The sequence below is a fragment of the Ceratotherium simum genome, chromosome 2 (assembly GCF_057802395.1).
Source record: "Ceratotherium simum simum isolate JZ-2026a chromosome 2, ASM5780239v1, whole genome shotgun sequence".
Lineage (NCBI taxonomy): Eukaryota > Metazoa > Chordata > Mammalia > Perissodactyla > Rhinocerotidae > Ceratotherium > Ceratotherium simum.
The window spans coordinates 21,390,264-21,404,525 of NC_141901.1; the positions used below are offsets into that span (position 1 = coordinate 21,390,264).

General features: G+C 37.3%; 1 protein-coding gene across 1 annotated transcript; it reads right to left on the bottom strand.

Moving 5' to 3' along the window:
- Positions 1-5,806: 5,806 nt before the first annotated feature.
- Positions 5,807-12,874, bottom strand: PTGS2 (prostaglandin-endoperoxide synthase 2). The gene is made up of 10 exons (XM_004424916.3): positions 12,734-12,874; positions 11,845-11,961; positions 11,581-11,724; positions 10,918-11,061; positions 10,326-10,507; positions 9,561-9,644; positions 9,185-9,431; positions 8,616-8,902; positions 8,109-8,256; positions 5,807-7,957 (listed from the first exon to the last, which is right to left on the bottom strand). The coding sequence occupies exons 1-10, from the start codon at positions 12,783-12,785 to the stop codon at positions 7,548-7,550; spliced, it is 1,815 nt and encodes a 604-aa protein (XP_004424973.2). The 5' UTR covers positions 12,786-12,874; the 3' UTR covers positions 5,807-7,547.
- Between the last annotated feature and the right edge of the window lie 1,388 nt (positions 12,875-14,262).

Sequence of the window (14,262 nt, forward strand, 5' to 3'; positions counted from 1 at the left end):
AATTTGTTATGGTATGCCAAGAACATTTCCATTTCTAAGGAATAGGATAGCACATGTGCATTCCACCTAGTCTTTACTTTAGTTCTAACACAGTAAATCCTCTTTCCAGATAGTGTGACTAGGAGTTCTTTTCACATGAAAAAATAGTCTAAATAAACTGGAAATCAACAAATCCACCCCCAAATGGATACTGAGTGTGTAGTACATCCAAGACACATAAAGTACAGATAGTAGTCTGCATGTTTTTAGGAAGAGGGAAAGAGAGATTAGGTAGCACTCTACTTTGAGTTATGGAGCTGACCCTTTGGAAGAAGGCAGATATTGAGAACATAATCCAGTGTGTGTGTGAGTGTGTGTGTTTTAATTTGTTCGTTTGTGTGTCAAGTTGTGTTAGGAAGTTAAATGGATACAAAGCAGTCACATTTAAATAATGGAACCTCAAAAAAAAAAAAGAGAAAAAGAGTATTGTTATTTCTCCTGATAAGAAGAAAACTGACAGATGAGGTAATAGCTGCATTCAAATATATGTGATTTGTATTTCACTGGCCTTCCTTGTTAGCTATTTCTTCCTACCTCTAAAGGCACAAAAAAGGGAAGTAATATGAGAGTTGGTGATTCTCTTGTTAGACGAAGTTTTAAAGTAATATATGACTAAAGTCACTTCCAGTGACTAAAGGAGGTTATGTCATTGCTTTATTCAATTATCTTTGGTAAAATTATACAGTTATATAATTGTAATATCCCTCAAGAAGTTGAAGAATACAAGATGAAAACTTGATTTTTTTTAGCCATGGAAATATTTGTATAACCATCAAAATATGAATAAACAATCAGTTTTGTCCATGCTGTGCACTGTGGTTGAAAGGGCTTTGGAATTAGACAGATTTGCGCTCTGTGGCTCCTTGGGTAAGTTACTCAACGGTTCTAATCCTCAGTTTCTGCATTAGTAAAATGATAATAATAGTATTTTCTCCATGGGATGGTCATACAGACTAAATGAAATAGCATTTACAATAAGATGATTAGTATAATAGATAGCAAATATATGTAGAAAATAAATGTAGACCAAAAAAGCATTGTTGGGAACTGCCTATTTAGTCCCAGTATATTTTCGTTTTTTATTGGGGTGTAATTTACATACAGCAAAATTCACCTGGTTAGGTGTACAATTCAATGAAATTTTAAAGTAGATATACTCGTGTCACTCATACAGTTATCAAGATACAAAATGATTTCACGACTGCAGAAAGCTTTCTTATTAATGCACTTCCCAGGTAATCCTTATCACTCTCTCCTCCCCCAACCATGACTTCCTTATAGATTAGTTTTGTCTCTTTTAGAGCTTTATAGATCTGGAATCACAGAGTATATATTCTTTTGTGCCTGGTTTTTTTTTTTTTTTTGCTCTACACAACGTTTTCGAGATTCATCCATGTTATTCAATTTATCGGTGGTTCATTACTTTCTATAGTTGAGTGGTATTCCACTGTATGGAGATACCACCATTTATTTACCCCTTCTCTTGTTGGGGGAAATTGGAGTTGTTTTCAGTTTTTTGGTACTATGAATAAAGTGGCTATGGACATTCTTATGTAAGTCTTGTGTGTACACCCGTATTCATTTCTCTTAGGTAAACAGCTGAAAGTGGAATTGCTAAAATATAGGGTGCATTTATGTTTAACTTTATATAAAACTGCCAGATTGGTTTCCAAAGTGGTTATAACATTTTACACTCCCCTCAACAATATTGAGAGTTCCATTTATTCCCATCATTGCCAACATTTGGTACTGTTGATGTATTAGTTACAATTATCCAGGAAAATAGAACCAATAATATATATTATTATTATAACACATAATATATATATATATGAGAGAGAGAGAAAGAGATTTTAAGGGATCGTGAGGGCTGGCATGTCTGAAATCTGTCTGGCAGGCCAGCAGGCTGGAAATTCAGATAGGAGTTCATGTTGCAATCTTGAGTCTAAATTCTGCAGGGCAGAGGCTGGAAACTCAGGCAGAGTGTCTACGTTGCAGTCTTAAGGAGAATTCCTTCTCTTTCAGGGAACCCCAGTCTTTGCTTCTTACGGCCTTCAACTGATTGAATGAGACTCATCGTATTATGGGGAATGATATGCTTTACTCAAAGTTTATTGATTTAAATGTTAATTACTGCTAAAAATTCTGTCACGGCAACATCTAGACTGGTGTTAGACCTGACAAATGGCACCACAGCTTAACCAAGTTGACATATAAAATTAACAGTCACCGTTACTCTTTTAAATTTTAATGATTCTTATAGGTGTGTAGCAGTATCTCACTGTGGTTTTAATTTGCATTTCCCTGATGACTAATGATGTTGAACACATTTCCATGTGCTTATTGGACATTCATATATCTCCCTTTGTAAGTTCCTGCTTAAGTCTTTTGCTTATTTTTATTAAGTTGTTTGTCATCCTACTATTGAGTTGGAGGAGTTATTTATATAGTCTATATTCGAATCCTTTGTTAGATGTGTGTATTGTAACTATTTTCTGAGTCTGTGTCTCATCTATTCATTTTCCCAATATAGTATTTTGATGAGCAACTTTTCTAATTTTATGAAGTCCACTTTATTAATCTTTTTTTTTTTGGTTAGTACTTTCTGGATCTTAAATTCTTTGCCTACTTCAGGTTCATGAAGATATTATCCTATATTATTTTCTAGAAGCTTTATAGTTTTAGCTTTTATCTGTAGATCTATGAACCATCTTGAATTAATTTGTGTGTGTTGTGAGTATAACTGAGGTTCCTTCTTTTTATGTGGATGTTCAACTGTTCTCATACCGTTTATTGAAAAGACTTTTTTGGTTTACCTATTAGATTGTACTGACACCATTGTTCAACTGTGTAATTGTCAGATTGAACTAGATTCTCCTACCTAAGTCCAAATTCATTGGAGAGAGAATTTTATTTTCCCAGCTTAGGTTGGGTATTCACTCTGGGACAATCTATTGTGGCAAGTTGGATGAGAGTTGAGCAAATCACATAATACAAAAATAGCCTATAAACCTATTCTCTCCACCAAGAATGGCACTGAATCTCTCTTTTTGTGAAATTTTTTAATTTTGAAGTAACTATAAATTCACAGGAAGCTGCAAAGAAAGGTACAGGGAGATACCATGCAAATGTCACACCACCTTCTGCAATGTTGACATCTTGTAAAATCATAGTATAATATCAAAACCAGGAAATTGATCTTGGTACAATCCACAGAGCTTACTCAGATTTCACTATTTATACAAGCATTTGTGTGTGTGTGTGTGTGTGTATAGGTCTATCCAATTATGGGACATATGTAGCTTTGTGTAACTACCAACTCGATCAAGATATAAAAATATTCAATCAGCACAAGGTTCCTTCATGCTATCTAAGATATCCCTGCTTTTTTTTTTTTTTTAATTTTTTTGTAGGAAGATCAGCCCTGAGCTAACATCCATGCTAATCCTCCTCTTTTTTTTTTGCCGAGGAAGGCGGGCTCTGAGCTAACATCCATGGCCAATCCTCCTCCATTTTTTTTCCCCCAAAGTCCCAGCAGATAGTTGTGTGTCATAGTTGCACATCCTTCTAGTTGCTGTATGTGGGACGTGGCCTCAGCATGGCCGGAGAAGCGGTGCGTCAGCGTGCACCTGGGATCCGAACCCCAGGCCGCCAGTAGCAGAGCGCTGGCACTTACCCGCTAAGCCACGGGGCCGACCCCTGCTTTCTAAGATCTTACTCTTTCTTCAAGAATTACCACATATTCTACTTCTCTCATGAAACCTATTCTTATTTATTTATCGAATATTTTTAATGCCTTCTAAGTGTCAGACACAGTTCTGAGAGCAGTGAACAATACTAACAAGGTCCTTGCTTTCACAGACATTAAATTCTAGCAAGGGGACACAAATAATAAACATAAAAATCAAGATAACATCAGATAGAAATAAATACCATAAAGCAAATGAAACAGCTTTAGCAATTGCTGTAGTTTAGGTGGTTGGAGAAGGCCTTTCTAAGAGGGGAAATTTGAGCTAAGATTTGAATGTTGAGAAGGATCCCGCCATGTGAAAATCTGCAGAAGGAACATTCTAGACAGAGGCAGCAGCTTGAGAACCTGTGCTAGTGAGCAAACCAGAGGAGAGCCAATGTGGCTGGACCACTGTGAACAAGGTGGGGAATTGTAGTAGATGAGATCAGAGAGATGGCCAGGGGACAGATCACTGAGATAGAATAGGATAAGGAGTTTAGATTTATCCATTGTGTCATGGGAAGCCACTGGAAGATTTCAAACAGGGAAGGGGCATGATCTGATTTATGTTTGAAAATGACTACTCTCTTTGCTATAAGGAGAATGGTTTGGAGTGAGGCAAGAATAGAAGAGGAAAAACCAATTAAGAGGTTATTGCATCAACTAAATTGATAACAGTGGAGTTGGAGAAAAGGTGACAGATTTAGGATTTATTTGTGGGATATAGTCAATAGGATTTCTGCTGGATTAGCTATGGGCATAAAGGAAAAAGGGTTTTTTGCTTGAGAACCAGGAGATGGTGGTGTCCTTAACTTTGGATGATTATTATTTCGGGTATATGGTGCTGAAAGGGCAAAAATGTAAAATAAGCCATTAAATTTATGTATTTGAGTGGAGAAATTGTCAATTGACATTTAGAAGTTGGTTCTGGAGACATAAATTTGGGAGTGAATAGTGTTTCAATTTATGAGTTTGGCTGGGATTAATCTGGAGGAGTGCAGATAAAGAAGAGAGGGGGATCAAGACACTTCAATTTATAGATACAGTAGAGGATGAAGAGCTTTAAAAAAAAGAAATCTGAGTAGTAGCACTCTGTGAAGGTGGAGAAAGTCCAGGAGTGTATCAAACCGTGAAGCCGAGAAAAAAAATCTGTCAGTGAAGAAGCTATAGACATTTGTGTTGAATGCTACTGAGAAGTCAAATAAACAGATTAGGAGGATGGCTGAAATTAATTAAATTGTGCCAGTTAAGTACAATGGAAGGGGAGTAGGCAGGGAGTGAGAGAATGATTATAATGATGGGCAATGGAATCTGAACTACATGTATAAGGAAGGAAATGAGATAAATTGTGAAGTGATAAGGTCCATACATCAGTAGGCTCAGTGAAACGAGAGAGTGAGACGTTAGAGTGTGGGTACTAAAACAAGTGAGCTGGAAGTGTTGATGACAGAGGATGCTTGATATCAAGATTTTGGAAATGGTAATTAATGACGATGAGATCCGGGTGTGTATGATCATGGGCAATATGGTAGAAGAAGCCATCACTGGAGTTGAGAAGGCCAAGGAAGAGAGAGGCCAGGCAGGATGTTAAATAGGTGGTCCAGGTGGATACCGAAATTACCAAGATGTCAAGAGTAGGGGTACAACAGAAGCCAAAGAGCCAGGTATCAATGATTTCCCCAACAGAGTATAATCTCTCCCTCTTTGATCTTCCTTTTTAATTTTGTACCTCCTTAGTAACTCTTGTCTTATTCTTTGCCTTTTGTGTACCTGGTTTTTCTCCTTCTTCTAGATTAGGCAATGAAACAAGTTTGTTGCTATCTCCTATAGCAGAAAGCAATACAACTCCTATAGCAGTTCCAATACAGTGTTGCAGTGAATCAGAGATTACAGATAGTGACCCTGGAAAGCCTCTGTAAGACTGAGGGCAGAACCATTTCATTAAAGGCCAGTCTAGTTTGGAATAGATACGAGGATACAAGACAATGGTTCATTTTAAGTATAACGCATTAGAGAAATCATGTTATACGACGAAGATATATTGAAACAGTCAAAATTTATTTTAGAAGAGATTTTTCGATTCTTAAATAGTATAAAAATAAACAGACGTTTGTTTCAACATTTATATTTTACATAAGTTAATTTAAATATACATTTATCTGAGGCACCAAAACATTCACATATACATTTCAAATTCCTAGGTTTAGTCAGCAGGTTGATGTTAATAAAAAATCAGTTTTGTCTTTTTAAAATCAGTGAAGTTAACAATTTTTTATACAAGTCCTTCTAATATTGACTATTTCTTTCTTAACCATAAACTTTTTAAACATAAAATCCTAAAGAAAAATTCCCCTGAGTTATTTCTCTTTAATAAAATTTCATTTTCTCCCTCTGCCTAAGAGACATGCTTTTTCAATTATTTACAAGAATATTGATGTTATCCGTAATCAGTGCTTGATTTAAAAATATTAAAACCCACAGTGCTTTGCACAGAATGTCTCTTCAGTAAGTTATGGTTGAATGAATTAATGAAGCATCCACAGATCTTTCACAAATGTATAAAATATCAGTCCTATGGTACATCTGGGTTAAGGAGAGGCAATGTTCTCTGTGGGCTGGTGGATAGGCAAACCATGAAGACATAAATTCCAACCTTGTATATGTCTCAATATACCAGAGTTGGGTTCCTGAAAATTTCTTTACAAATCTTAATCTAATCATTTTTCTTGTAGTTTACATAATAATTCAGAGAGGTAATTCCAAAGAAGATATACTGATTCTGACATAATGAAAAAAAAATCAATGATTGCAAGCTGCAACCAGTTTATAACAATAATGTCCTAAAGAAACATAAATAATAATACTCAATAAATTAAATTAAGTAATATACAGTACCAGAAAATGTCAGTTGATAATGAGATGTGGAAAAGAAGAAGCATTATCTTCCTGGGGACTATTCAGGAGTTGTTTGGTCTTGTTTTTAAATGAGAAAGAACATTCATTAGAACAGGAAGATAACTTTCTTCCCGTCAAGAACCCCCTACAGTTCTTTCCAAGGCATTAGCCTCTTCGTAGACTTCTTCTGTTACACACAGTTAAAATTAATTACAAATAAATTTCTCTGCTTTTCACTTAAAATGAGTGTATATCTTTTTGTAAAGGCCTTTTTATGGGCTTTTCTTTTTCCTTTTATTCCTCTTAAGAGGAGTTAAATAGTAGTCCTGAGCTGAGGTTTTCCTGAAAATTTGCAAAAGTTCAGATAAGAAAATATAGACAGAGTCCAAAGAAAGACAAACTCAGATCTTAAAACCAAGAAAACAAAATAGAAGAAGTAAACTGATCAGGAGAGTTTCTCTTAGCAAAATGGCTAAAAGAAGAAAATAAAAGGAATAGCGTGCAGGTAGTTGCTTCTAATGCATCATGGAAGATACATTTAGAAGTATGGATAATGTCGAAAGAAACTTGCAGCATTTTGCCATCTCGTAACAGCATTTCAATGTTCCAACATCTTTGCTTTTGTTCTTATTATAACAACGTAACTTGAAATTCAAGTAAAAAGATATCAAACTCATTTCCCATTGGTTTATAAAAAAGAATGAAAACCGTTTTCCTCTTAACTTGAAGAAATGACATCTCTAAAAGAGACACAAAAATCTTCACAAGTATGACTCCTTTCTCCTTAACAGAAGATGTTAAGTAACATAAGGAGTTTAATATAAATATTAAATAAGTTAAAAGAAACAGTTCATATAAATAAATAAATACGATCACTAGGTTTCTAGAGTTCGGTTGAACGTTCTTTTAGTAATACTGTGGGATTCACATCCTCCAGTCCAGAGTGGGAAGAGCTTGCGTTAATGGTGGCTGTCTTGGTGAGCTGCGGATCTTGAACACTGAACGCAGTGAAAGGACAGCCTTTCACGTTATTGCAGATGAGAGACTGAATTGAGGCAGTGTTGATGATCTTAAAACCTACTTCCCCACCAAAAGTGCTAGGCTTCCAGTAGTCAGGGGAACATATAGGATTACCCATGAGTCCTTTCAAGGAAAATGGTGCTCCCAGTTCTACCATGGTCTCCCCAAAGATGGCATCTGGACGAGGCTTTTCTACCAGAAGAGCAGGATACAGCTCCATGGCATCGATGTCACCGTAGAGTGCTTCCAACTCCGCAGCCATTTCTTTCTCTCCTGTGAAGGTGGCAAAGACAGAGATAAAACTAATGTAAAACTTGACAAAATAAAAAAATTGTTTTCACTCTTTGCTCAATTTGCTTTCCACTTCTCTGTTGTTTCCATTTGATCTTTGATTCTTTCAAGAAGTTTAGAAACTGTTTCTCACCTGTAAGTTCTTCAAATGATTTATAGGGCGTCAGCCGAAAGCGTTTGCGGTACTCATTAAGAGACTGGTATTTCATCTCTCTGCTGTGGTCGATTGAGGCCTTTGCTATTTTTTGTGCTGCAGCTGGAACATTCCTACCACCAGCAACCTGTGGAAAATGAATTAAATTGTAGAACAAGATTTGTAGGCATATTTGTGGTTTCTATCTTAAAAGCATTTCTTGGGAACAAAGGGGGTAAGACTAACACTCCCAGCTGAGACCTCAAGTATTCAAGTTTGAAATATTCTATTTCACTACCTATTTTTAAGGTGTGACTACATGTTACTATTTGATAACTGTAGACTAAAAGTTTAGACTTTTCAAAAAATGTTAGGCTTCTTATTTTAAGAACCTTACTGGCAAAATAATTAATTACTCTTTTAGTAAGTTTAAGAAAAATCATTTCTGTGACAGAAATTCTAGTTACCGACTAGTTCTTTGTTTTGTTTTTCAATAATAATGCTCACCCTGCCAGCAATTTGCCTGCTGAATGATTCCACAAACTGGGTAAGTCCATGTTCTAGTAAGAGGGAGTTGTTGTAGAGAAACTGTTGAAAGTTGTACTCCTGGTCATCAATTTGAAAGGTGTCAGGCAGAAGAGGATGCCAGTGATAGAGTGTGTTAAACTCAGCAGCAATGCGGTTCTGGTACTGGAATTGTTGGTTGAAAAGCAGCTCCGGGTCAAACTTCAGTTTGAAATGGTAGCCACTCAAGTGCTGTACATAGTCTTCAATCACAATCTTAATAGTTTCTCCTGTTTGCACAAAAGAATTTAGAACATTAATTCTTTCTGATCACAAACTTTCAAGTAACTGAAATGCAATTTTGTTAACCTGCTATTCCTTCACTTCTATTTTTTCCTTGTTACCATCAAAACAAAAGGTGGTTAGATTACCAATCATGCTCAAGGATTGAATTAATATGCAGCATGTGGTTTTACATTTCCTCGGAATTACTTAAAACATAGCAAAGGGTGACACGTTAGTTTTCTCTGGGGAAGAGGGTTTTATCTAAATTATTTTCTCATGTTGCTTACCTATCAGTATGAGCCTGCTCGTCTGGAACAACCGCTCATCATCCCACTCTGGATGCTCCTGTTTAAGCACATCGCATACTCTGTTATGTTCCCGAAGCCAAATCGTGGCATACATCATCAGGCCAGGCACCAGACCAAAGACTTCCTGCCCCACAGCAAACCGCAGGTGTTCAGGGACATGAGGAGGGTAGATCATCTCCACCTGAGTATCTTTGACTGTGGGCGGATACACCTCTCCATTAATTATCTATAAAATAACAGTAATAAATAAACATTAATAAAAAGGAGTTAAGAAATGAATTTGAATCATTAGGGATTTTAAAATATAGGTGAGTGGTGAGTCATAACTAATTCTTAATATTCGAATGGAACAAACCTGATATTTCATTTTTCCATCCTTGAAAAGGCGCAGTTTATGCTGTCTATCCAAAGTTTCACCATAAATATGATTTAAATCCACCTAGAAGATTATGGAAAAATTTCAATTTGTTCCTGTTGAAGTTGTTCTTATATAAAGTGTCTATGATATAATATTTCATTAAATAATTTGATGATTTAGCTTGCTTTAATTAAAAATTTTCAATAAGATACATTTTTTTCATAGCCACAAAATACTAAGTTAATTTATCTACTGAAGCTACAAACCTATATATGTTTCTTGTGTTTAAAGGTTTTAGTATCTTGTATGGAACTTATAAGTATATCATATGCTTCACTATAATTATATGGTATTTCTTTTAAAAAGCATCAGAAAATTTATTATTGATATAACATTTTTTTGATACATTGAAGCTATGTCATTGAAATCCAAGAGATAATAATGCTGCATAAATCTCACCTTATAATATTTAAAGCAGCATTATCAGGGTACAAACATGTTTTTGAAGACACAACTTTTTGAAGTGCTAATATTTTAAACTAAAAATATAAAAGCCAAATTACAAATAATAATAATATCTGTATATGTGTGTGTGTGTGTGTATTTTTACTGAACCAGTTAATTAAAATAGCAACTCCATTAAGGCTTTCATAGATAGGATATTTTTTAAAAAGAGGGTGAATTATTTGGTGTGGCAAATACGGTTTTTAATGTTAGCACTTCACTATAATTTGCTATAATTCTGATTTAACTCTGTCTTACCCCATGACCTAGGCCTTTGGTGAAAGCTGGTCCTCGCTTAGGATCTGTCTTGAAGAACTGATGAGTGAAGTGCTGGGCAAAGAATGCAAACATCATGTTTGTGCCCTGGGGGTCAGGGATGAACTTTCTTCTTAGGAGAAATTTTTCCACAATCTCTTTCGAATCAGGAAGCTCTTTGTTCCCTGAAAAATGAGAAAGCTAAGATAAGACTCCATCTATATATTCAAGGAAGCAGATAATGACTGTCAATTCATCAGCACATTCTTTACTTACAGAAGAAATACAATTATGAACAGGATCATAATATAAAGGAAAGTTCTAAGATATGGGAGAACAACTTATTGAATAATTTTATCTATTTCCTTTAACTAGTTTTAATGAAAGAATTTGAAAATATTAAGACATTATACCAAAATGCCCATTCACTTTCATGGAATAGTTTAGGTAGCTTCACACTCTCAAAAAAATCTCCATAAGAGAGGAAAAAACTATACTTTCATTAACAAATAAATGATAGTTTAGGGTCCAGTTTTCTAGGTAGCAATCCACTCCCCTCACTGCAATACATCGCTAACTGCCTCCTCTCACTCACCTTTCACACCCATGGGAGTTGGGCAGCCGTCAGCCACAGGAGGAAGAGCTCTGGTGTAATAGGAGAGGTTAGAAAAGGCTTCCCAGCTTTTATAGCCATAGTGCACGTTATAAGTTGGCGGGCTCTCAATCAGATGTGATCGGGCTGAAATTTTCAAGGAAAAAAAGTTTTATTTGTTCCCACAGGCAAGGCAAATCAACATTCATTTTTATTATAAAATGTGCAAAGTGGCATCAGAGATTGAATTTAATTCCAACAAAGACATTCATTTTACAACAATTACATTTTGAAGTCTGCCACTCATATTCAAAAAAAGGAAAGGATGATTCATTTATAACACATCTTTAATAAAGTATATATACTTATGCAAGACATTATGGTGTAGCCATCTCGATTTACTTTAGACAAAAAGTTATTTTCCAGCCAACTCAAATCCAAATGAACTATTTATTTTAATGGGTGCAATTCTGTGGCCCATGGGCATTCAATAAACAACCCAACCACAATTCCTTCACAAATCGGCAAGAACAGTGAAGGTTGGAAGTGTGCAGGATTGTAAATATATTTGAGTTCTGACTGTGAGACACAACTTTATAAACTGGATGGGACTGAAATGTCAATATTTGAGGATGCTGAAAACCTTAGAAAGAGACTTGTACTTACACACTAACACATATTTCATAACTGCATTTCGCAGGAAGGGAAAGTTATTGACAATGTTCCAGATTCCCTTGAAGTGGGTAAGTATGTAGTGCACTGTATTTGGAGTGGGTTTCAGAAATAATTTTATTCTTGTCAGAAATTCAGCTGCAATAAGAGAAAAAAGAAGAAGGAGAAATTAACGGGGCCCATTGTAAGACACAAATCTGTAAAATGATAACTGTATACATCCCCATTCCAAATGAGGGCACCCAAGGGCAAACTTACGTGTTGAACAGTTTTCACCATAGAAGCCTGTTCGGGTACAGTCACATTTATACTGGTCAAATCCTACACTCATACATACACCTCGGTTTTGACAGGGGTTGGAACAGCAAGGATTTGCTACAATAAAAGTGAGGATAGTAAATAAATCATTCTTCAGTTTCTTAATCTTGACTTAAATATTTAATTGTTTTACTACTATGAGTCAATTTTACAATGATAAATTCAAGAAATATACAGGTAGGCATGAGAAAACAATTTTTTTTTTAATCTGCCTCACAGAATGATTATACCTCCGTAGAAATACCAACTCCTATTCTAAGTAAGGGTAACAGAATATTTAACCAGGAAAATCATATTGCTAAACTTTTTCTTAGTGACTTTTTAGATGTTCAAGTTAGCATTTTAAAGAAGCTCAAATAAGTAGCACTTTCAAAATTTAAATGGACGATCTAGTACATTAATCAAACATTAGGGAAATTTTCAAAGTAAAAACAGCTTATTTTTAATATATTTTGCTTATCTTAAAAAATAATCTGGGCTTTCTTGGGGCAGGAAGAGTAAGTACCACACACAAACGTTTCACATACATTGATCAGATCCTGTCTTATCATAACGACAACCTGCAAATTAGTATCCCTCTTCCTATTTAGCAGAGGAGAAAAGAGCAGACCGGTTAAGTAACTGGCCCATGACGATCAGAGCTGGTGGCAAAGCTGGGATATTCATCCAGTTCTCCTAGACTCAAATGGTCCAAGCTCTTTGCAAAGTTAAGTAGCCTCTCTCTTCGGAGAGTATGCAGAGTACCGGGAGGACCCGGGAGGTCAGAGCGGAAACTTGGCCCGTGTGTACGGAACCGAGGAGTCCCCGGTGCAGGGCGCCAGGTACCTACCTGCCTGGCCGAGCGCCAGGGCGACGCAGAGCAGCAGGGCGCGGGCGAGCATCTCGGCGGCGGGCGGGACGCCGGCGGGCGGAGGCGGTGCCGTGTGTGGCTCTGGCGGGAGAGCTGGAGGAGGCGCTGTGCCGAGTTCCTGGGCGGACTCCTGACGCTCGCTGCAAGTCGTTTGACAACTGGAAGCTAACGGAGAGAACCTTCCTTTTATGCGTGAAAACTGAGCCCACGTGACGGCATGACTGTTTCTTTCCGCCTTTCCTTACCCCCAACAACTTCCCCCCACCCCCACTTGAATAATTGCGTAAGACTCGGATAGGGGCAGGATTTTTTACGCACGCAAATGAGAAAATGGGAAACCCAGGAGGCTGCCCTCGGCTCCCCCAAGGTGGGTGCAAAGCAGATTGCCCCCCTCCCCGCTCCCATCTCCCTCTTCCCCTCCCCCAGTTCTTCTGCCTCGCGCCCGGGTTTGCGCCAGATTCCTTTCCTTGCTCCCAGTCTGACCCCGGGATTTCGAGAGCCTGTGCCGAGGCAGATCTGCTTGCGGGAGAAGGGGGGCCCCTGTGCTGCTTCTCCCGGAATCGGAGCGGCTGGAGGTACCAGAGTGCAGGGAATCCCCTCGCGCCGCCGCCCCCTTGTCTGGTTCCTAGGTCTCTGGGGGACGGAGGAAGTACAGTATGGATAGACCCGGACAAGCAAGGCTAGGAAAGGCTGACATATATTACCCATGTGATGTACAAACATGCTTGATGTCATGTTTGATTTTAGTGACGACCCTTAACCTAGTGTATATGCAGCACATACATTCATAGATACCTTTCCAAAATTTTTATTTTTATTTGACCGAATGAAATATAATAGCTATAGTCAGTGTACACATCTGTAACTTCTCTTTATAGCTGTGTTTAACGTAAGAAATACTGTTTTCCACACCCCACCCCATCCTTGCTTCTTGGAGAGGAAAAAAAGGTGAATTCCTCTCCATGAGACTGCTCCTGAGCAGTTATTGTGTAAATAGTTAATTTGAGCTCAAGCAGTCACCACTATAACTTTTCCTCTCTTCTGATAAACTAGGGAAGCCGAAGTGCCCAGGATCTGCAGGGATGCTAAGCGTCCGAAACATCTGCTTTAATGCTTTTCTTTCTCTGCTGCGTGATTTCCACCATTTTGGCCACCAGCCCTTCACAGGAGATACAAATAAAAGGAAGTAGATTTTTAAAGTTTGCTTTTTTTGTCATTTCTGCCCACTTGTCCAAGATGGTGAGTTGTGACAATGGATCAAAGTTCAACATTACATGTACTTTTCAATTGTCTGGGCTTATTAGGGCTAATTTTCTATTCTCATTTTAGAACACGGTTTGGTGAGGAATTGGATGGAATGGAGATAAAGGAAGGGTGATTTTGACAATTTTGAATTTCCTTGACCTTTGCTTTTGTTTAATATCTATCTTTTGGTGGTGGTCCGGGGGCAAGGGGGAGGGGGGACTGGGAGCGTGAGGGCGAAATACTAAAAAAAAAAAAAAAAAAAT

Coding starts and splice junctions, on each gene's coding strand:
- PTGS2 (XM_004424916.3), bottom strand. CDS start 12,785: ATGCTCGCCCGCGCCCTGCTGCTCTGCGTCGCCCTGGCGCTCGGCCAG. Junction 11,962..12,733: donor CCTGGCGCTCGGCCAGGCAG/GTAGGTACCTGG, acceptor CTTTTATTGTAG/CAAATCCTTGCTGTTCCAAC. Junction 9,432..9,560: donor ATGGAAAAATGAAATATCAG/GTTTGTTCCATT, acceptor GTTATTTTATAG/ATAATTAATGGAGAGGTGTA.